Source organism: Xenopus laevis, chromosome 9_10L (assembly GCF_017654675.1).
Source record: "Xenopus laevis strain J_2021 chromosome 9_10L, Xenopus_laevis_v10.1, whole genome shotgun sequence".
NCBI classification, from domain to species: Eukaryota; Metazoa; Chordata; class Amphibia; order Anura; family Pipidae; genus Xenopus; species Xenopus laevis.
In genome coordinates, this window is record NC_054387.1 from 111,643,177 (window position 1) to 111,666,191 (window position 23,015).

The following is a 23,015-nucleotide window of genomic DNA, read 5'->3' on the forward strand; positions in this document are numbered from 1 at the left end:
AAAAGATATTGCATAAAACAGCTCATATATAAACCCCTGCTTCGTGTAAACAAACCATTTTCATAATAATATACTTTTCTAGTAGTATGTGCCATTGGGTAATCATAAATAGAAAATTGCCATTTAAAAAAATAAGATCCGCCCCCTGGGATCGTAGGATTCACTGTGCACGCAAACATACCATCAAACCATACTTGTTAGGTCACATGAGCCAATTAACAGACAGAGTTCTGTCTTTTGCTTTCACACTTCTTCCTGTTACAGTTAGAGTTGAAGTATTTCTGGTCAGGTGATCTATGAGACAGCACACAGACCATCACAAAATGGTGGCTAAAGGCAAGCGATGTAAAGGGCAATATTTACTTAAATATATAGGCCAGTTTGGTAAGCTTCTTTAATATGCCACTTAATATAATATTAAAATATCAGTTGCTTAAGTGTATAGTTTTCCTTTAAAACTTAACTGACATCTATATGCCCTTATTATTGATTCCTCTTTGTTTATTTAAAGATATTGCAGTTACAAAACCAGAAAAAGTGGATACAGGAAAGGATACAAATTAGGCACCAGGGGAATAATGAATATGTATGAGGGGCTAAAAGAAACCATTTGTGCTTTTGTTAAACACACACTACAAGCGATAGCAACAAATTTGACTTTTATATGTAAAATAATACACATGAGATTGAAGTCTATGAGAAAGGCTCTCATAGACTTCATTTTATCCAAATAATCAAAAATTTTCTAAATGATTTCCCTTTTCTCTAATAAAGCAGTACCTTGTACTTGATCCAAACTAAGATAAAATTAATCCTTATTGGAAGCAAAACCAGCCTATTGGATTTATTTAATGTTTACATGATTTTCTAGTAGACTTAAGATACAAAGTTCTAAATTATGGAAAGACTCATTATCCAGAAAAACCCCAGGTCCCGAGCATTCCGGATAATAGGTCCCACACCTGTATTTGAAATGCCAGGGCCTATTTTTAATTCCAGTCCTGTCCAAACTCATTGCCAGATGGCATTTAGAAGTTATATTCCCGAGGGGAAGTATTACATTTTCTCCTTCAAGATGGCATCTAGAGAATAAATGCTAGAAGATTCAGACAGAAAGGTAATGTTTCCTGACCTATAAGCAAAGACACACTTGGTACATGAAAGTGACACTGATTTGTTAATATGTTTAAGTGCAGGCTGGTGTTTTCCTACTGGGAATTTTTAGAGGAGCCTCCACCAAACACCTCCTCCAACCTGACCATATTCTCTCCTCTTCATGTTCTCTCCAATTTTGAACTAACAATAAATTATAATAATGATACAAACACAATACAATTGATTGTAGTTAACTTCATTTTATTTGTGTAAAGTAAAACAGATTTAAAAAATTATTGTAGAAAATTCTACTATATGCAGGGCTGTCATTTTGCATTCAGAGGTGCAATGTCTCTTCTCTTAGACATGGTCATCTAAAAGAACGGAATTTTTGGGTCTCCTTTAAATTTTCTCAGCCACCTTTTGTTGTCATCAATAATGGATTTGATGCAGTGGGGATCCGTGTTTTTTTCAGTGACACATGCTCTTTGCAGTATTCCAATCTGCTCTTCCGCTGAAACATATTCAAACTCATTGCCAGGTTTTTGTGATAATGGCATTTAGAGGTGATATTCCTGATGGGATGTATTTCTTCCATTTCTCCTTCAAGATGGCATCCAGGGAATTAGTGCTAGAAGATTCAGGCAGTTGGATACAGTTTAAATCACTGCTCCACTGGGAAGATTTCTGAGCACTTTCTCTAGCGATAGAGTAGTTGCTAGAAATATGGATATTTTCCACTTTGTCACCTCTTTTTAGATCTCTGCCCTTTATGTTAAATGCCTTTAAATTTGTGACTGTGGTTGGCAGCTGTTTGTAATGTACCTGCAGTAACTCGACGTTTGTCGCCAGAGTGTCAAGTTCATGTTTTGTTTCTCCAAATCAAATTCCAGTTTCTCTGTGGTTTCTTTCTGCTCTCCCACCTGTGCCTTTATTCTCAGACAGGTAGGCCTAATGTTATCAATTTTTTTATTTCTGTTTTTTTTTTTTTGTTTTTTTTTTCATTTCGAGTTCTGAGTGTTTTAATGCCAGTGATACTAGTGGCCAGGGACTTTTTTTGTTGTTGTTTTCCTTTTGTATTTGTTAGGGATGCACCAAATCCACTATTTTGGATTCTGGCAAACATTGAATACTTTCTAAGAGATTCAGCCGAAAACCGGACCAAATCCAAATTATAATATGCAAATCAGTGAGGGGGTGGGGGAAAAAAAGAAGCGTGCGTGCAGCCAAATACATTTTTTTCACATCCTTGTTTTGGGACAAAACAAAATCACATGATTTTAAGAATTCAGCTCGGCCAGGGACAAGGATTCATCCGAATCCTGGCCAAACATGTTGCACCTTAATAACATGAATAACCTTCCTGGTTTCCATTTTGTATATTTGCCTTATCTCTTCTTTCTCCTTCGTTATCTTTTAACCTCATTTTCTCTATTTCATCAGCTGTCTCAAGCAGCATTTTGTCTTCCAGTGACTAAGCAAACTTGTCTATTTTCTGCCTGAGAGCCTTCATTTGTAATTTTATCCTCTCATTGACTTCCTCTTCCATCTTGTTTACCTTGCCCATATATCTAAGTGGGTTAGAGGAAGCACTAATAGGTTTGGGAGGCTCAGAAACATGTTTAACATCTTTTCCTGTATAATACACATCTAACTTTGACTGAAGGCTTTTCAGCCCATCATAGAATGATAATAGTTGGTTATGGTCTTTCACTGACAAAGAATTTAAAGGAACAATTTGCTTCAGGTGTTCATATCAATTTGGGGCAGAGAGGGTTGACACAGTTTGTTGCAGTCAGCGTGAAGAGTCACACCCAGGATCACACTCAGTAATAGGCACCTTTAGTTTACAGCATTCTCAGCTGGCCAACTCTTACACAAACGGATATCTGTACAGGTACACTGGTACTGTTGTACAAGACATGAGAAAAGTTATCTGAGGTTTCTATGTTTTTCCTAACCAGAGGAACATCAGACCGGTCCTCTTTCTTCCCAGTTGGAAACCAACGGTGACACTACTGTAACTAAATTGATTGTTATTAACTGTACATATTTTTCTCAATATCTTGGATTCTTAAAAGATGGATTCAAAATTGCTTATAATAGCACTCTCATCAATTTTGCATTCATGCCTCTTTCAGGGTTTATTTTTCTTTAAAGGAATATTGGCTTGGAACATAATACATGTATGGGATCCATTATCCAGAAATGTTGTCTTTTTTTCCCTGTCATAAATAATTTCCTTGTACTTGAGCCTAACTATTTTATAAGGCATCCTCATTGGAAGCAAACCAATCCTATTGGGTTTAATTCATGATATTGCCCACCTCAAGTGTGCATAGTAGCCAAAAACACAGCACTGAACTCCACTTAACCCTTAACTTAGCCCTTAACCCTGACATACCACCAAAAAGGCTACAGGTACGGGACCTGTTATCCAGAATGCTCGGGACATGGGGTTTTCCAGATAATGGATCTTTCTTTAATTTGGATCTTCATACCTTAAAGTAGAACTAAACCCCCTTGTTAATAAAAAAAACCCTATCCCCTACCCTCCCTCCATAGTCCTCCCTCCCTGCTCCACCCCGAACAGGTGTTAACATCTATAAATGCTCCTAACATATTTATCAAAGGTCACATTTTAGAGTTATGTGAGCTTTTTAAAACCACAAATGAACTCTTGAACAACTTGAATGGTTTCTGAATTAAGAAAAAGCAAGAATGGAAAAAAAACAATCAGCGAGTTCGGAGTTAACAACCCGAAAACTCAAATTAATACAGTTTTCAGCGGGAAGAAATTCAAATCTCTTGAATTATTCGAGTTACTAGCATCTTCAAATGGTTCAAGGGACCTCAAACATTGACTTCTACATGACCTTGACAGGTTTTAGATGGTGTACTTTTGGATTTGAGCTATTTCCAGGTTGGGGTATAATAAATCTCCAAAAATTAGTTGTTTTTTTTTTACAAAAACCTGAAAAATTCAATTTATTTTTACCTAAAAACTAAAAAAAATCTATTCTTGACTGAAATATCACCTTGAAAATTTGACCCTTCATAAATCTGCCCTTAAATAAACCCAATAGGCTGGTTTTGCTTCCAATAGGGATTAATTATATCTTAGCTGGGATCAAGTACAAGGTACCGTTTTATTATTACAGGGAACAAGGAAATTAATTTGAAAAATTGTAATTATTTGATTAAGGGGCCGATTCACTAAGGGTCGAATATCGAGGGTTAATTAACCCTCGATATTCGACTAGGAATTAAAATCCTTCGATTTCGAATATCGAAGTCGAAGGATTTAGCGCAGATAGTTCGATCGAACGATCGAAGGATAATTCCTTCGATCGAACAATAAAATCCTTCGAATCGAACGATTCGAAGGATAATTCCTTCGATCGAACGATAAAATCCTTCGAATCGAACGATTCGAAGGATTTTAATCCAACGAACGAAGGAATATCCTTCGATCAAAAAAAGTTAGCCAAGCTTATGGGGACCTTCCCCATAGGCTAACATTGACTTCGGTAGCTTTTAGATGGCGAACTAGGGGGTCGAAGTTTTTTTTAAAGAGACAGTGCTTCGACTATCGAATGGTCGAATAGTCGAACGATTTTTACTACGAATCCTTCGATTCGAAGTCGTAGTCGAAGTAGCCCAAAAAAAACTTCGAAATTCAAAGTTTTTTACCTTCGAATCCTTCACTCGAAGTTAGTGAATCGGCCCCTAAGAGTCAATGGGAGACGGCCTTTACGTAATTCAGAGTTTTTTGGATAACGGATCCCATACCTGTACACAGGCCCGGACTGGCAATCTGTGGGTTCTGGCAAATGCCAGAGGGGCTGCTATAAGGTCCCATAGAAAGTCAGTATTTAGTGGGCTGGTGGGGGTTGCTTGGGCCTCTATGTTGGGCTGGTGGGGGATGTTTGTGCCTCTATGTGGGCTGATTGGGCCTCTGTGTACCTGAAAAGCCAGGGCCTATTTTAATTCTCAGTCCGGACCTGCCTGTACAACTGATTATGAAGCTCAAATTTAGTGCTTTGATCAAATAGTCATGCTGGAATTCCTTCATTAGATACAATTATCTGTGATCAGAACATGCGATCCTTTCATCATCTGACTGTATAGATTGGCTCACACAATCAATCTATACAGGTATGGGGGGGGGGTGTGTGTGTGTGTAGCTAGGAAAGCAGGGGGCTTTCTGTTGGAATAGCTTTCTCAAAGTAAATTTTGAAAATTAACATCTAAAACTAGAAGACAATTGCGGATCTTCTTAAAAAACTAGTATTTGATGCACTGCTGTCTAGAAGGTAACAGTCTAGCATTTAGCAAAACAAAAAGGCAAAAGCATAGTCATATTTTTTTTTTTAGTTTGACTTTCTGACAATCTGGCTATGTACAGAATAATCATCAGATAAACAAGCACATAGCATGAAAAGCTCCTGTGTTTATGTCATAGAGAATTCACTACTACAGTGCCTCAAAGTATAGTACATAGAAACCAGTTATGCTGTTTGCATGCCAACCGAAGGTTCATTTCTAGTTCAACATTTGTGATGTCGCGGACAAAGAAGTAAAGACTTATTTACATGTCCTAAGAGTTGGCATGCAAACAGCAAATCAGAAGTCAGAAGATAACAGAGTTGCTTGTGGGAGCATAGAGAGTTGTTATATAAAGCAGACACCTTTTACATTAATGTGGAGTTGTCAGATCTTTACCACAGAAATTTAAAAAAAAAAAATAACTGAATGGCTGCAGAGACAGAAAATCTGGGAAATGCTAAATATTTGGTTTAGTGCTCTTGTACCTCTGGCACCGTCCATGTCCCTTTAATTAGGGCAGGGTATGGTGTTTCAATACTGAAAAGAAACCGTTCCTTTAATGACGACACAGTGATTGATAGAAATACTTCTTTAATCGAATATCTGAGGTCCATGACTTTAGGCTAGTCATTAAGCAGGATAAATCTTTTTTTCAGTGACCTTATCCTGCTTCCATTCTCTGGTGTCTGCAAGTGATAAATATACATATAAGCGATTAACAGAGAATTGATGACATAAACCAGACCTTTTCCACAATGGACCAAGCGTACACCCTTCATGCAGAGCGTCAGCGGTATAAATCATAATCACAAGTCAGAAACAAAAGGAGTATTCTCCAAATTTCCAGTAGCCGCCATAGATTTCTTTCCAGAAGCAAACTTCTTTGCGGCCTGAAAAATGCAAGACAAACAAATATTTATAATATAATATTTATATCATTATAAACGTGCTTATTGAGGTCATCGGTTATAATTGGAGCTTAGTGATGCCATTTCTGTCAAAACTCACTGAAACTTGTGTATTATAATAAAGTACCCCTGTTGCAAAATATGAGGATATTAGAAGTCACCTCGGAGTTCCATGACCTTCAATTTTGTGTTTCTAAATGGTCATGGAACGCCTCGGTAACTTATAACATCCTTATTTTTTTACAAGAGACGGTTTTACTCAAGAAAGCTACTTTGCATAGAAGGCTGCAGAACAGCTCCTCTAGTGTTCATAATAAACTGTGCTATTCTACTCCTCACATGCAGTGAAGGAAAGTTCAGTGAACATTATTTGTCCACAGAATTCACTGGAAATGGATATGCTGAATGTTTCCCTTCCTTTGTTTTGTTATGTAATGAAAATGCAATGAAACTTATCATTACAAAAAAAAAGGGGAAAAAAACTTGGGAAATACCCACTACTTAGATGTCACTTTGTGTGATGTGAGGTCACCACCTAAGCATTTTTATCGCAAAGAGATGCACACACAAGCACCCAGCATTAATTAGACGACCCAATTCACTCAGGTGCTCCGTCACTGGCAACCAAAGTTTAGCTTCAATTTCGAGTAGGTTAGTGAATTGAGGCAACAGCAGTCAGCAGAATACCTGCTATATTTTTATTGTGCATCACACAACATGTTTCGGGCATCAAGGGCCCTTTTTCAAGTGTGAAAAAGGGCCCTTGATGCCCGAAACATGTTGTGTGATGCACAATAAAAATATAGCAGGTATTCTGCTGACTGCTGTTGCCTCAATTCACTAACCTACTCGAAATTGAAGCTAAGCATTTTTATGCTGGCACAATAAATAGGTTTGCATCCATAGGTACAAATGCAGCTTTGGTCAATGTCCTCTTTAGTGTCATAGGGCAGTAGTGTATACAAGAATCTATATTCAAGGTGGACACTCACACTGACAACATCTGCGCTGGTCACAGAATCGATCTGCTGGATGGTTTCAGTTGGGGTTATATATGTTCCAGATGCCAATGCCTGGGAGCCAATTTCACCAATCAGACCACAGGAACTCTCCAGAGTCATCAGGTACTGGGATTTCAGTTGGTTCCTGAAGTAGCAAAAGAAAAGTGAAGGCAGGGGAAAATGAAGGGGCAGATTTATATTATTTATCACATTATAATATGCAACATAGTGAATTTTTTTTTTTGCAGTGAGCTCCAATCTCAAATTTTGATAGATGTGCACCTAAAACTAGGGGCAAAAAACAAGGTGGATGATCTGATTTTCTCAGTCTGCATTTTGTACGCAGGCAGAGAATCGATGTTCCACTTCTCCTTGTAGCTCCACTGACAGGCAAGGTGTTGGTTGTCCTGTGTGCAGAAGCCAGAGCAGAATTTGGTGCAAAAGTTAAACCATTGCATTATTGCACCAAAATCAGTGTAGCTGCACACAGGCCAACACAATGCCTTTCAGTGGAGGTACACAAAAGAGTTGGGAGCAGAGCTGTTTTCCCATTATGGTTTTAAGTACCAGGTCAATATTACTGCCGATACAAAAAGATTCACTTACTTTGCCCTAGTAACATCAGCTTCTGTGACATTGCCTTGAGCCACTGCCTTCACTTGGTTAAGAGCAGCATTGATAACCTAAAACAATGACAAATATACTTTTCTGTAAACATTTTCTGATCCTAGCGACATCTGTTGAGAATAAAGAATTGAGATTTCTGAAACATTAACATATGAAAATCATAAGATAAGACAAACCCTACTGTGGCATTCGAATTTACAGTACGATAAGTAGGGATGCACCGAATCCACTATTTTGGATTCGGCCGAACCCATGAATCCTTTTGCGAACGATTCGGCCGAATACCGAACTGGGTGGGAAGGGGAAAACATTTTTTACTTCCTTGTTTTGTGACAAAAAAAATCACGAGATTTCCCTCCCCGTCCCTAATTTGCATATGCAAATTAGGATGCTGATTCGGTTCGGCCAGGGGAAAGGATTCGGCTGAATCTGAATCCTGCTGAAAAAGGCCGAATCCTGGCTGAATCCCGAACCGAATCCTGGATTCTGTGCATCTCTAACAATAAGACAGATGCTTTTATACAGTTTACAGAACTTTAAGCTAACTTTTAACAACTTTATATTTATATAGCAGGAAAGCAGAAAGGTGTTACAGATCTTGTATGTTGAAGAATGATTGGTGTTTATAGTGAAGCACTTCTGAATATGTGAGCGATTTTATTTTGCCTTTTGCTTTTTAGTTTCATTGATGAATTATTTATATGGCACTAGTAAGTTAAGCAGTGCTTAAAGAGCACCTATAGCAAAAATCTTTTTTCCCCCACGGATGCAAGCTGTCAGGGGGGCACAATATTCATGTTATTATTCTTAAAAAATACTATTGTTTCCGGTGAAACTACATTTTTGTGGTAGGCGTACTTTAGCAGTAATAGAATAAACAGAGATCTTAATTAATTAATAAACTAAGAGACAGAAAATTAAAAATGAGGATTAACAGGTCCTTCTTGCCAGATCTTACAGAGGTTTATTTTATGAGCTAGGTCATTCAGAAAAATAGTTTTCAGCAGGAACAGTGTTAGGGTTTCTACCTTTTAAAAAAATCTCTACCGGCTGGTGGAGGGGGCGGGAATAAAAGGGCATTTGTTTGATGTATTACAAATTTACCGGCAGCTACATTGCCGGTAAATTTGTAATACCGGCCCCGGCTGGTGTTTTACCGGCCAAGCTGGTAAAATACCGGCCAGGTGGCAACACTAAACACAGTAGGGAACAGAAGCCAATATTTATCAGTCGCTGCTTTCACAGAGTGACAAATATAAGGATATTGTTTGCTGGATATTGTGTTATGTGTTATAACCTTATATAAAGATTTACCTCACTTGCTGCTGCTGCCTGAGAGACCGTGTAAATGCCAAAAAGACCAGAATCCGAGTAGCTGGCATTGAAAGCAGAGACCTAACAGAGATTTTAAAATAAAGATCAGTTAAAACACGTGTGTTTCGATAAAACGCTCTCTTATGGTATTTGCACTCACGTCAAAGGGCTGATTGGTTGCCTTGTTCACAGCTTGAAACAGTTTGCTGCTAGTATTGCTTCCTCTTTTGATGAAGGGCCCAGCTCCTAGAATGTGCTGAAGCGCACCAAATGCATTTGCTTCAGGACTACCTGTAGAAGCTCCTTCGGCAACAACAGCAGTGTGAACAAGGCTGTCTCCATTTTGTTCTCGGATTTCAGCTGCAGGAAGAGAAAATGCAATTTTTATTAAAGACTAAATGCTGGTCATCAGCAACTTTAAAAATCTATAATGGGCACACTCGCTTCCCTCTCCCAAATATACAATAGCTCATTTCCCAGATATATATGTGAAGCTCATTTAAAACATCCAGTAAACTGTACAAAGTTTTCTTGTAGTTTCATGAGAATAAACAATTCCATATAGTGATGTGTGGGTTCAGGCTGACCTTGCACCGCTTTGCATTTACTTTTAGTATGATATAGAGAGATTTTCTAAGACAATCTGCAATTGGTTTTCATTTTTTATTAGTTGTGGTTTTTAAAGTTATTCAGTTTTTATTTTAAGCAGCTCTCCAGCAATCGGGTTGCTAGGGTCCAGATTACTCTAGCAACTATGCACTGATTTGAATAAGAGACTTGAATATGAATAGGAGAGGCGCTGAATAGAAACATGAGGAATAAAATTTGGCAATAACAAATGTGTAGCTTAACAGAGCATTAAAGCTGGAAAGAAAGCAAATAATTAAAAAAAAAAAAACCTATACAGAATAAATAATGCAGACCAATTGAAAAGTTGCTTACAATTGGCCATTGTATAACATACTAAAAGTAAACTTAAACCACCCCTTTAATATGGTTGTATATTTCCACACTGCGTGGTCTCTTTTTTCTAATGTTAACTATTGCAGAACTATAACAGAAGTGAAATCATTCAATGATAAATTATATTTATCTATTTGCTTTTACAGGTTTTCCTCCAGTATTTTACTCAAAACAAGGAAAATGTTGTATACCTCCACGATACTGTGCTTTCACACCGGCAGAACCTGATCCGCTCCTTATATTCAGGAACTGCTCTCCCACTTGTTTAAGGACAGAGTGACTGACGCCTGAAATTCACACAATCAGCAATTAACCATATGTGCATATGAGAATCACGTAACTCTTTTTGAATGAATGTGAATGAATCAAGGACAATGTGCAGGTATGGGATCCGTTATCTGGAAACCCGTTATCCAGAAATACGGAACGAATTACGGAACAGTCGTCTCCCATTAACTCCATTTTATCCACATAATCCAAATCTTAAAAAATGATTTCCTTTTTCTCTGTAAAAGTAAATCAGTGCTTTGTACTTGAGCCAAACTAAGATATAATGAATCCAGATTGGAAGCAAAACCAGCCTATTAGGTTTATTTAATGTTTACATGATTTAATGTTTTAAAGGATTTTCTAGTAGACTTAAGGTATGAAGATCTAAATTATGAAAGATCCGTTATCTGGAAGACCCCAGGTCCTGAGTATTCTGGATAAAAGGTCCCATACCTGTATAAATGTTCAGAAGAAAAGGATTTAGAAGCCATTAAACAATTTTTATTAGGAAAAATTTTAATAATCTTTTAAAAATTAGGAAATGCATTTCATACCTTTTAGACTACTTGTGTTATTAAATGTTTAAAAAGTGTACACTTACAGGCCCTTAACTCATTTTTTCCTATTTTTACATGCCATGTACCAAAACATATTTTTTTAACTTGTTGGCCTTCCACCTACACAAACAAAATGGGTCTTTAGCTCAAATGTGTATGCATTGTATCTTTTAATCACATCAAGTATCATGTATGAACAGTGTCACGTCTTTTACAAACCTAATCCAACCAGTGCCATCCTTGAGCTTGTAAAATGGTTCTGTACAAACTGCTGCAACTGAATGAAAAAGAGAGAGAGAGAAAAAAATCACTACTGTACAGTAGATGAAACGTCCATGTGGTGCATGTAGAGAATAAATATTAACAGGTACCTCATCTGATGTAACTTTTCCAACCCTGTAGTCAGGACAGTACAAGGAGTTGGCAAGGGCATTTTTATAAGCTGCTGCATGAAGATTTTCTAGAACTCCTGTCCAAAAGCAGGAAACACAAAGCTTAATAAGGGCAATGCTGTGTATCAACAAACAGATCTACATTGTCAGTTCTTCCAGTAAATAGAAATCTGATCTCCTAATGCCCATTTCGATCTGTGAGACTGAAATTTTAAACTGTCCCTTGTCTTTAAAGGCGAAACAAACCCTTAATAAAAAAAATCCCTACCCTGCATAGACCCCCCTCCTCCTCCCCAGCCTAGCTGCTACCCCGGGCAAATGGCCCTAACTCTTTACTTACCCCTCCGTGCAAATTCTGTACAGCAGAGGTTACTCAATCTTCGGAATGAGACCGGTGTAGCGGCGCATGCATGGTTGGAGCAATTTTCTGTCTCGCGACAACTGCGCATGCGCCGAAACTCTTGAAAATTGTTGAAGCGCCGGTCTCATTCCAAAGATTACCAAAGCGGCTGAAGATGGTGCCCATGAACTCCGCTGTTTTTTTTTAATAAAGGAGAACTAAACCCTAAAAATGAATAGGGCTAAAAAAAAAACGTTTTATATACTGAAAGTATTACACCAGCCTAAAGTTTCAGCTTGTCTATAGCAGCAATGATCCAAGACTTCAAACTTGTCACAGGGGGTCACCATCTTGGAAAGTGTCTGTGACACTCACATGATCAGTGGGCTCTGAGCAGCTGTTGAGAAGCTAAGCTTAGGGGTTGTCACTAATTATCCAGCAGAAAATGAGGTTGGCCTCTAATATAAGCTGATGCTACAGGGCTGATTATTAAATTCTGATGGGAATTGCACTGGTGTCTGTGCTGCCATGTAGTAATAATCCATATTAATTACTAATCAGCCTTATACTGTGACATTTATACTCTATGTAGGGATGCACCGTATCCAGGATTCGGTTTGGTATTAGGCCATTTTCAGCAGGATCTGGATTGGGCCTAATCCTTGTGCCTGGCGAAAACGAATCCTTAAAATCATGTGACTTTTCTTTAGAAAACAACTAAGTAAAACTTTTTTTAGCCACCTACGTGCACGGCTCTCTTTTTCCCACCCCCTCACTGATTTGCATATGCAAATTAGGGTTCGTATTCAGTTCGGTATTTGGCCAAAAAAGTGGATTCGGCGCATCCCTTATTCTATGTGTACTGTATATTGTGAGTCGGTCCCTAAGCTCAGTAACTGACAGCACCATGGAGCATGTGCAGTGAATCAGCAGAAAAAAAGATGGAGAGCTACTGGGGCATCTTTGGAGACACAGGTCTTCCCTGCTAAAGGGTTGTGGTTGCCTTGTGCTGGTACAGAAGCTCAAAGCATAATGTACAACATTTCTAGCCTACTTCTTTAGTTTAACTTTCCTTGTCCTTTAAGGGTTTCTTTCTCCTTTAACCATGCTGCAATCCAACCTAACAGCTACATTCAGAATAGTTTGTACGGGTGTAATAAAGCATCTCTCTCAGTTCAACAAGAGAGGTTTTAGGCCACATGGAGCCTCAGAGTGTACTGCAGGTTACAAAAGGAAAGGAAACAGCAAAATATACCTGTGTAGTACTAAGCACATAGGGTAAAATATAATTTAGTGCTTTTTTTTGTGTTAATTTTAGAAGTGTTTACATCTCTTTCCTTACAGAAAGTTAAATATTAGAAGAGGAAGAAAAAGAAGAGGAAGTGAATGGAGAAGAAACAAAGGAGTACTGGCTTTGCTTCATAATTTAGTGCTTTTGATTGCCAAAGTGTTATTCCGTGAGCTCTTAACAGCACAATGTGTATACTTATGAACTCTAGATAGGCATCTACATGGAAAACCTGCAGACTGGTTCTAAACACAGGCAAAGATGATCAGATTATGCAAAATCTTTTTCAGACAGGACATCGGCACAGTACAGTGCCTGGATGTCTAACATAATAGCCAGAACACTACTTCCTGCTTTGCAGCTCTCTTGGTTTCCACCGATTAGTTACCAGGCAATAACCAATCAGTGATTTGAGAGGGGCACATGCGTCATAACTGTTGCTTTTGAATCTGAGCTGAATGCTAAGGATCAATTTCAAACTCACTGAACAGTCATGTTCCATGTGGCCCCCGTTCAAGTCGCTGACTAACTCAGAGTTAGAGAGCTCCAAAGCAGGAAGTAGTGTTCTGTTATGTTAGACATCCAGCCACTCCAGCCTTTATGCATTGCATTTTTGGCTAACTAAATTTTTTTTATTTTGCACAGCCTATTTACCCAGTTTTTATTTTTACACTGCACTGTTCGTTTAAAGAGGTGATTCACCTTTAAGGTAACTTTTATTATGTTATCGAACGGCCAATGCTAAGCAACTTCTCAATTGTTTTTCATTATTTATTTTTTATAGTGTTATAATTTTGACTTTTTTTCTGACTCTTTGCAGCTTTCAAATGGGAGTCGCTGACCCTTATAAAAAAACAAATGCTCTGTAAGGCTACAGATTTATTGTTTTTGTTACTTTTTATTACTGATCCTTCTATTCAGGCCCTCTCCTATTCATAATCCAGTCTCTTATTCAAATTAATGCATGGTTGCTAGGGTAATTTGGACCCTAGTTACCAGATTGCTTAATATGCAAATTGAAGAGCTGCTGAATAAAAAGCTAAATAACTCAAAAACCTTCAATAATAAAAAAATGAAAACCAATTGCAAATTGTCTCAGAATATCACTTTCTACATCATACTAAAAGTTCTCAAAGGTGAACAACCCCTTTAAGTAAATCCCACCAAATATGTGGTTGATCCAGAGAAAGTGTATAACCAGACATATCACTAGCAATAATTAGATTTACCCCTTGTATATAATCAAATTAAGCTGGCCATACACAAGGAGATCCACTTGTTTGGCCAAACAAGGGGATCTCTCCCGTATATGCCTACCACGAGGTAGGTGATATTGGGCCTATCTGATAGTGGGCCCTAGAGCCCAACGATTGGATCCCAATGAGAAGAATACGGGGTCGGATTGAGGACCGCATCAACTAACCAATGCGGTCCTTGATCCGACAGAATTTTTGAAAGCTGCTGATCGACATCTGCCCAACTTTCGGAAAGATATCAAATCGGGGAAGCCGGTCGGAGGGTCCCCCCCATACACTGCCCAATAAGCTACCAACTTAATCTGTCGGCAGCTTATATTTGTCTGTGTATGGGGGTCATTAGTTTAAGCTAGATAATTCAGACCCCCAGACAAAACCCTTCTCTGCCTCTGAAACAGAATATGCCGTACCAGAGAGGTACACTTAACATACAAACAAGTATCTCAAAGCCTTATAAGTCTGAGGATGCATAACTTACCAACTTGTGGGTTTTGATAGGCAAGGGCCTTATCATGTTTTACTTTTGACTGAACATCAGATACCTCCCATCTCCTGAATTCTGGGGCAGTGGTAACATTGATGAGGTATTCCATTACAGTGTCTCTAAAGCACAGATACAAATAAAAAACTGAAAAGGCATACATTTTATGAAGTATATCTGCAACTAGAGGTCACAGTATAACAATCTGAAGCAGCAAGAATATTATATTTATCTTGATATGCACTCGCTAGATTTATGACAAAGAATACTCACACATAATCCCGCAGACATTCTACCGAATACACAATATTTTCCCTTGTGGAGGTCACACTGGAGAAAAAAAAACAAAACAAAAATATCTACAACTTTTCGTGCACTTTAAAATCAGGAAGAAAAAACACCCTAAACTTATTAAACATATACCTTAAGCCGCCACCAACAGCTTCAATTCCACGGGTTATTTTAAATGCCGATGCACCCTTGGTTGTCTAAAGATAAAAAAAAAAAAAATCAGACTTAAAAGAAAATGGTACAATTAAGTAGACATTTTTCTTGCATGATACAAAGCACCCCCAGCTAAGAGGCACATTTATCAAGGGTCGAAGTTCGAATTCATGAGTTTTTTTAAACTCCCTTAAATTCAAAATGCGACTAGTCGAAATTTATTAATACAATAAAAATGTTTGAACTCAGATGAATTTAGACAACCCGAAAATTCTAATTCAAATCGAATTCGATTCTAATTAGATCAAACTCGATTTGAGTTTTTTTCTCTGAAAAAACTAAACTTGCATGTCAGGAAGGCTGGAAACATCTCCAAACTGATCCCTGGACCCTCCCATTGACTTAAACAGCAATTTGGCAGGTTTTAGGTGGCGAATAGTCAAAATCGAATTCCTAAAGGGCCACAGTATGATAAATCTCGAAAATCGAATTCTAATTTTTTTTAAGAAACTCTAATCGAATTTGGATAACTAATGAAAAAAAAAACAAAATTCAAATTCGAATTTTCAATTCGACCCTTGATAAATCTGGCCCTAAATATCAGTGCAAAATTTTTAATTTATAAGCAAATACAAGTATTTTTTATTCACATCTACCCCTGCATTCTCGTGGCCCATTTTGCTGTCTGGTAAAGAAGGAACTGTATATACCTCTGATTTAGACCAAATATTGCATTTATACCTTTATAATACACCAAGCAGTATGCAAAGTGCAGATGGTAAGAACAGGGCTAAATTGCACCTCCTGATGCTGGTATCTAAATGTTTGATCAGCTTTCTTTATGAGCACTAAGGGGGCAAACTGTTGTGGACCTGCACTTGTATCCTGGGGGAAGTTAATGAGCTCTAGCGTCTCTAGTTTGAGATTAGGCATGTTGGGAAGTATGTTGCCCATTGGGCTTATATAGCGCACTCTCTCTCTCTCTCTCTCTCTCTCTCTATCTCTATCTCTCTCTATATTCTCTAATGCACAAGTAAGATCCGCACTCAAAGGACTTATAAAAATTATGTACATTTTTTTTTAAGAGTCCTCCTCCGAGGCCTTTTTCAAAGTATCTAATACATTATACACATGCATTAAATACCTAGGTTGGCGGGAAAAATGGCCAAATTGAATGTGACGTATCCACCTCATTATTGAAACGCGACTGTTATATAAACAACACACATTAAACGTCCGTATTCACATAATAGCTATACATAAAAGACAAAGCAATAAACACAATAACAATTATGTAACAATCTCTACCACGACTTAATGGAGGCAGAATAGGAAAGTGATTACTAAAGTGCAAGATTTTGCCTTTTTAAAAACACAAATTTGATGCAGACTTTTCAATGTTATTAGTGATTTGCCTTCTCTAAGCTGCAAGCCCTGACACACTCCAAATCTGCTCCAGTTCATAAATGTGTACACTTTTTTAGATATCCAACACATACACATGTGAAAGCAGTTCAGACCAAAGCTCGCTAACGTAAATTTGTTTTTAAGCTTTTTTTATTAGTTAAATAGGAGATGGCAGGATGGCACTTACCAAGCTGGATGCAAGACGGAGAACGTGGTTAACGCCTAGATTACCGGCATTTTCATATCTGCTCCCTGCCCTTACAAACACGCCAATCTTGGATGAGGGGGAGTAATTTTCTAAAGATGCAATCACCAGTCCATTTGGCAACTTTGTGATCTGTGTATAACATAAGATGATAGGTGAACCAAACCAAGCTATTCACAGGACAGCCATTATACAGTACAGTGTTTATAGAGACTATAATAATTATAAAGATCATTAAAAGTGAACTTTAACAAATACTTCTAAACAAAATAATGAATGTCAAAATTAGGGGACCTGGCTACACAGTTAGACTTTAAGGAGGGAGGGGGAATGCGAGGAGGGCAGTGACATTTAGGAAGAGCTGAATGTAGAGTGAAAGTAATTAACTGCCCGCCTCCAATGCCGGGGGCATAAAGGCAGAGTAGGCAATATATGATTGACAGCTCAGATTTTAAAATACATTTAAAATTATTAAAAAGAAAAAAAAAAGATTGAATTTGGGTTTCATGTTTAACTTGCAAAGAACTTTTATTATACAGTTTTCTATGGGTGAGTTATAGGTCCCCTTTATATATTAAGAATAAAAACTGGGTAAATAGGTAGGCTGTGCAAAATAAAAAAAATTTCCAATATTGTTAGTTATTGTTAGTTAGCCAAAAATGTAATGTATGAAGGCTGGAGTGGCTGGATGTCTAACATAATAGCCAGAACACTACTTCCTCCTTTTCAGCTCTCTTGGTTTCCACTGATTGGTCACCAGGCAGAAACCAATCAGTGACTTGAGAGGGGCACATGGGTCATAACTGTTGCTTTTGAATCTGAGCTGAATGCTGAGGATCAATTGCAAACTCACTGAACAGTTATGTCCCATGTGGCACCCCTTCAAGTCACTGACTAACTCAAGAGTTAAAGAGCTGAAAAGCAGGAAGTAGTGTTCTGTTATGTTAGACATCCAGTCACTCCTGCCTTTATACATTAAATAGACAGGCTGTGCAAAATATAAAATGTTTCTAATATAGATAGTAAGCCAAAAATGTAAAGGAACAGTCACACCAAAAAATGTAAGTGTTTTAAAGTAATAAAAATATCATGTACTGTTGCCCTGCACTGGTAAAATTCTTCTGTTTGCTTCAGGAACACTACTATAGTTCATATAAACAAGCTGCTGGGGAGCAATGGCGGAAATTGAAAAACGGCTTTATGGCACAGGTTAACTAATGGATAAAAGATAACACCATTAGACAGACAGAGCTTACTTGCTATCTGATGTGTAACCTAAACCGTTTCTCATTTGAATGGCTGCCCCCATTGCTACACAGCAGCTTATTTATATGAACTATAGTAGTGTTTCGGAAGCAAACACAGCAGTTTTACCAGTGCAGGGCAACACTGCATGATATTTTCATTACTTTAAAACACTTATTTTTTTACGTTACTGTTCCTTTAACCAGTTTTTATTTTTACACTGAACTGCTCCTTTAAAGCACATTCGGTCTAATATAGATGGTCTATTCTATGCCGACTTTAGACTGGTCTTCTTCCGAGGGCAAGTGTATGATTTATTGAGCATCACGTTGCAATGTCGGTTGATGTTACTATGATGATCCTCCTCGCAGTCCCAGAACTCCTGCCTTTAGTAGATCGACATGCCGAATGTTTGCAATGTTACTGTACTGTGCATGCATACTATACTATATAACAAAGAGCAGGGGATCCCTGGGACTCTGCAATCGACAGAGATGGTGGTGCAGGGCTCATAGAACCATATATTCACTTTTCAGTGAATAGTAGGGTCTCAGGTTTAAGAACCGTATATACTCGAGTATAAGCCGTCCCGAGTATAAGCCGAGGTACCTAATTTTACCTCCAAAAACTGGGAAAGCTTAGACTCGAGTATAAGCCTAGGGTGAGAAATGCAGCAGCTTCTGGTAAGTTTCAATCAAAAAATTGAGGGTTACTGCTCCCATTGGAGGTCGGACGCCGGCGACCGTTTTTGCGCTTGACCCGAGTATAAGCCGAGGTGGAGTTTTTCAGCATATTTTGGGGGTATATACGGTAAGTTATTATATTTACTGGTAGGGTGCCACAAGACACGCCTAGTGAATTTGCGCTGACTTGTTCTGTAAGACAGGTTACATAGGAATATATCAATCGATATGTACCTGTAGCTCCTCCGGGTCAAGACGTGCCCGTCCGCTTGCTTCGGGTTTTGGAGCAGCTTTTGCAGAGTAAAGCCTCCTCTGAAAAAAAAGCAAGTAAAACAATGTTTTGGCATACATAATCTTTTGTATCAAAACTGAATATACTTCACAGCATTATAATAATCTATGCTACTTTGTGTACATTTATTGTGTAGTATACCATGTGTTTTTTTGATCACATGACTTTAAACTCATTATCAAAGCAGGCTACAATGTATGATGCAGAATACAATTTAGCCTCAGATTTGATGGTTTCCTTATTCAGATAAGGGGATAATTTGCAATTGGTTTTCATGTTTTATTATATGTGGTTTTTGGGTTATTCATCTTTTTATTCAGCACCTCTCCAGCTTGCCATTTTAGCAATCTGGTTGCTAGGGTCCAAATTACCCTAGCAACCATGCACTGATCTCAATAAGATACCGGAATATGAATAGGAAAGGACCTGAATAGAAAGATAAATAATAAAAAGTAGCAATAACAATACATTTGTAGCCTTGCAGAGCATTTGTTTATTAGATGAGATCAGTGAGCCCCATTTGAAAGCTGGGAAGTCAGAAAAAGAAGGCAAAATAACTGTAAAACAATAAAAAATAAATAATGAAGACAAATTGAATAGTTGCTTAGAATCAGCCATTCTGTAACATACTAAAAGTTAACTTAAAGGTGAACCACCTCTTTAAGAGTTGCCTTTATTTCTAATAAAGAATACACGCAGTGCTTGCATAAGACTATGCATTTTGTTAACATATGTTTAATGACAATATTTTACTGGATTTTGTTAAAGGGGTGGTTCACCTTTAAGTTAACTTTTAGTATGTTATAGAATGGCCATTTACTCATCTTTCTATTCAAGCCCTCTACTATCCATATTCCAGTTTGTTATTCATATCAATGAACTGATGCTAGGGTAATTTGAACCCTAGCAACCAGACTGCTGAAATTGCAAACTGGAGAGCTGCTGAATAAAAAGCTAAATAACGACAAATTAATCACAAATAAAAAATGAAAACCAAAAATTGGCTCAGAATATCACAAGTTCATTTAAAGGTAAACAACCTCTTTAACCTGACAAGACTGTAAAATACAGCTGCATATACACAAAGATGAAAAATACTAGGGTGTAGTGTAAAGACAAAAACAGGGCTAAAAGCAGATAAGACCATTTAAGACTACCCATCTCACATCTACTGCATATTCTAGAATGTATCAATGAAACAATCAAAAAGGAAAATATGCAGCTACGATCCCATCTTGTATTCCCAGGTTTATAAACAAGACAATGTCCTGTATTTAAATTATCAATGCAAACACAACTGACTAGATCAGGGATTGACAGTGAGTGGGGGATATAAATCCACTTAGCTTTACCCTAAAGGTGTAACCCATAGTAGCCAATCAGTCAACTGCATTGTGACAAATAAAAATACAAATCTGATTGGTTACACTTGCTATGGATAAATCATTTGTATATTGCCTGTGCCAATAAAGGTGATTTTATCTATTCACAGGTCGGCCATCCTAGTCTTATTACAGGGGTGGTTAAACATGACGTTAACTTTTAGTATGTTATAGAACATCTAATTTTATGCAACTTTTCAATGGGTCTTATTAATTTTTTTTATCGTTTTTGAAATATTTACCTTCCTCCAGCTTTCAAATGGGGGTCACTGACCCCATCTTAAAAACAAATATTGTTATTGCTACTTTGTTTTACTCCTCTTTCTATTCAGGCCTCTCCTATTCATATTCCAGTCTCTTGTTCAAATCAATGCATGTTTGCTAGGGTAACTTGGACCCTAGCAAGCAGACTGCTGACACTGCAAATTGGAGAGCTGCTGAATAAAAAGTTAAATAGCTCAAAAACCACAAATAATGAAAAATGAAAACCAATTGCAAATTGTCTCAAAATGTCACTCTCTACATCATGCTAAAAGTTAATTTAAAAGTGAACTATCACTTTAACTTTTGGCATGTTATAGAATGGCTAATTGTAAGCAATTTTTCAATTCTTTTTTTCTTTTAATTATTTGCCTTCTGACTCTTTCCAGATTTCAAATGAGGGTCACTGACCCCACCTAAAAAAATGCTCTGTAAGGCTAAAAATGTATTGATACTTTTTATTACACATTTTTCTATCCAGGCCTCTCCTATTAATATTCCAGTTTCAGAATATCACTATCTACCCTATACTAACATTTAAATGAAAAAATATGAGGGTACACAGATTATAACATACGGCAGAATACGTGGAACGTGGCCCTAAAATACCCCAATTTTATAGTTTTTGAATAATTTATCTTCTTCTTTGAACTCTTTCCAGCTTTCAAATGGGGATCACTGACCCCAACTGCCAAAAACTGTTGCTCTGTGTGTCTACAATGTTATTGTTGTTCTTACTTTTTATTACACTGTGTCCTGGTCAGTCCCTCTCCTATTCCTGTTCCAGTCTCTCTTTCAAACCACTGCCTTGTTGCTCGGTTAAATAAGCCCCTAGCAACCATAAAGCTGCTTAAATACCAAACTGGAGAGCTGCTGAACAGAAAGCTAAATAGCTGAGAAAGCACAAAAAAAAAAATAAAGAATGGAGACCAACTGTATATTGTCATGGAATATCAATGTCTACATCATACAAAGGTGAACAACCCATTTAATGCAGTAGTCTGCTCTCGGGTAGCCCTGCTGGCACATATTTTGGTTGTAATGTACTTTTTCCTACTGCACACCTGTAGTTCAACAGTCCTGCAATGGTGGTGCATTCTTCCGTTGACCCGGCCGGGTCCCCTAGCAACATATCCGTATAGAGATGGATCCGCACACACTCAAGTTAATGCAATCGGGGAGTATCCCCTTTTATTTAGCCACCAAACATTCAACATTTCGGGGGGAGGGGGCCCGGGGGGGCACCCTCCCTTTTGGTTTGTGCCCTGCTAGCACATATTTTGGTTTGTGTCCTGCTGGCACACATTTTGGTTGTATCCCTGCATTGGACATATTTTGGTTGTATCCCTGCATTGGACATATTTTGGTTGTATCCCTGCATTGGACATATTTTGGTTGTATCCCTGCATTGGACATATTTTGGTTGTATCCCTGCATTGGACATATTTTGGTTGTATCCCTGCTGGCACATATTTTTGGTTTGATAAATATAGGGTTTCAATGAAGAATTGGTATTTTCCTGCTTCAGGTACAGAGGGAGCCTGCGTCCCACCTCCAGGGCAATGGGGTGACCTTCAGCTCGAAGCCCTAATACACACCAGGCCTGAACTCCCTGCACCCACACTAATGGTCCAGCCCAGCTCCTCTGGCACCTCCCACACCCCAACAAGTGGAACACCTATATGAGGGGCATAATGGGGGCACAGGGCAGAGTAATTGTCCGCAACACAACATGGCTGCTTCCCCCAGCCACAAGCTACACGTTTTACAGCAGCACTGATTCCAGCCCTCGGGACGCTTATCAAGCCGGGAATATACTAAAAGGAAAGTAGAAATGCTTACAGAGAGGAACCGGGCACCCGTAGCAAGTTTCATGGCCTCACTCTCTCCTTCAGCCGCTGTCAGGAAGACAATATGGCCGCCGCCACCACAGACCCGGCATGCGCGACTCCGCCTACTTCCACAAGTGCTCCGTTCTTACAGGATGATGGGCGTGCACGTGACTTGTGCCAGTCACCTTGGAACTCGGCTACTTTTCACTACGGGATTTGCGTAGTGAGAAAGTGTCAAAGCCCCTAACTCCCAGCAAGCCCCGCTAAACCTTTATAGCGACGGGCAGCAGAGTTTCACTTCAGCAACAGCTTTAGGAGTGCGAGAGGTTTATCCTTTGTCTGGAGCAGGGGTGTCCAAACTTTTAACAACGAGGGCCAGATTTGATGGGGTGAAAATGTGTGGGGGCCGACCATTTTAGCCTGACATTCTTTGACTCGAACCA

General features: G+C 38.3%; 1 protein-coding gene across 1 annotated transcript; it reads right to left on the reverse strand.

Annotated features, from left to right (window-relative positions):
* Positions 1-5,998: 5,998 nt before the first annotated feature.
* Positions 5,999-22,737, reverse strand: uqcrc2.L (ubiquinol-cytochrome c reductase core protein 2 L homeolog). Its single transcript, NM_001093218.1, is given in 14 exon segments — positions 5,999-6,314; positions 7,325-7,478; positions 7,940-8,016; positions 9,275-9,355; positions 9,435-9,634; positions 10,429-10,524; positions 11,284-11,341; positions 11,436-11,533; positions 14,819-14,943; positions 15,095-15,151; positions 15,245-15,309; positions 16,860-17,009; positions 19,040-19,117; positions 22,583-22,737. Coding segments are annotated over 14 exon segments (1,356 nt in total). The 5' UTR covers positions 22,616-22,737; the 3' UTR covers positions 5,999-6,230.
* Between the last annotated feature and the right edge of the window lie 278 nt (positions 22,738-23,015).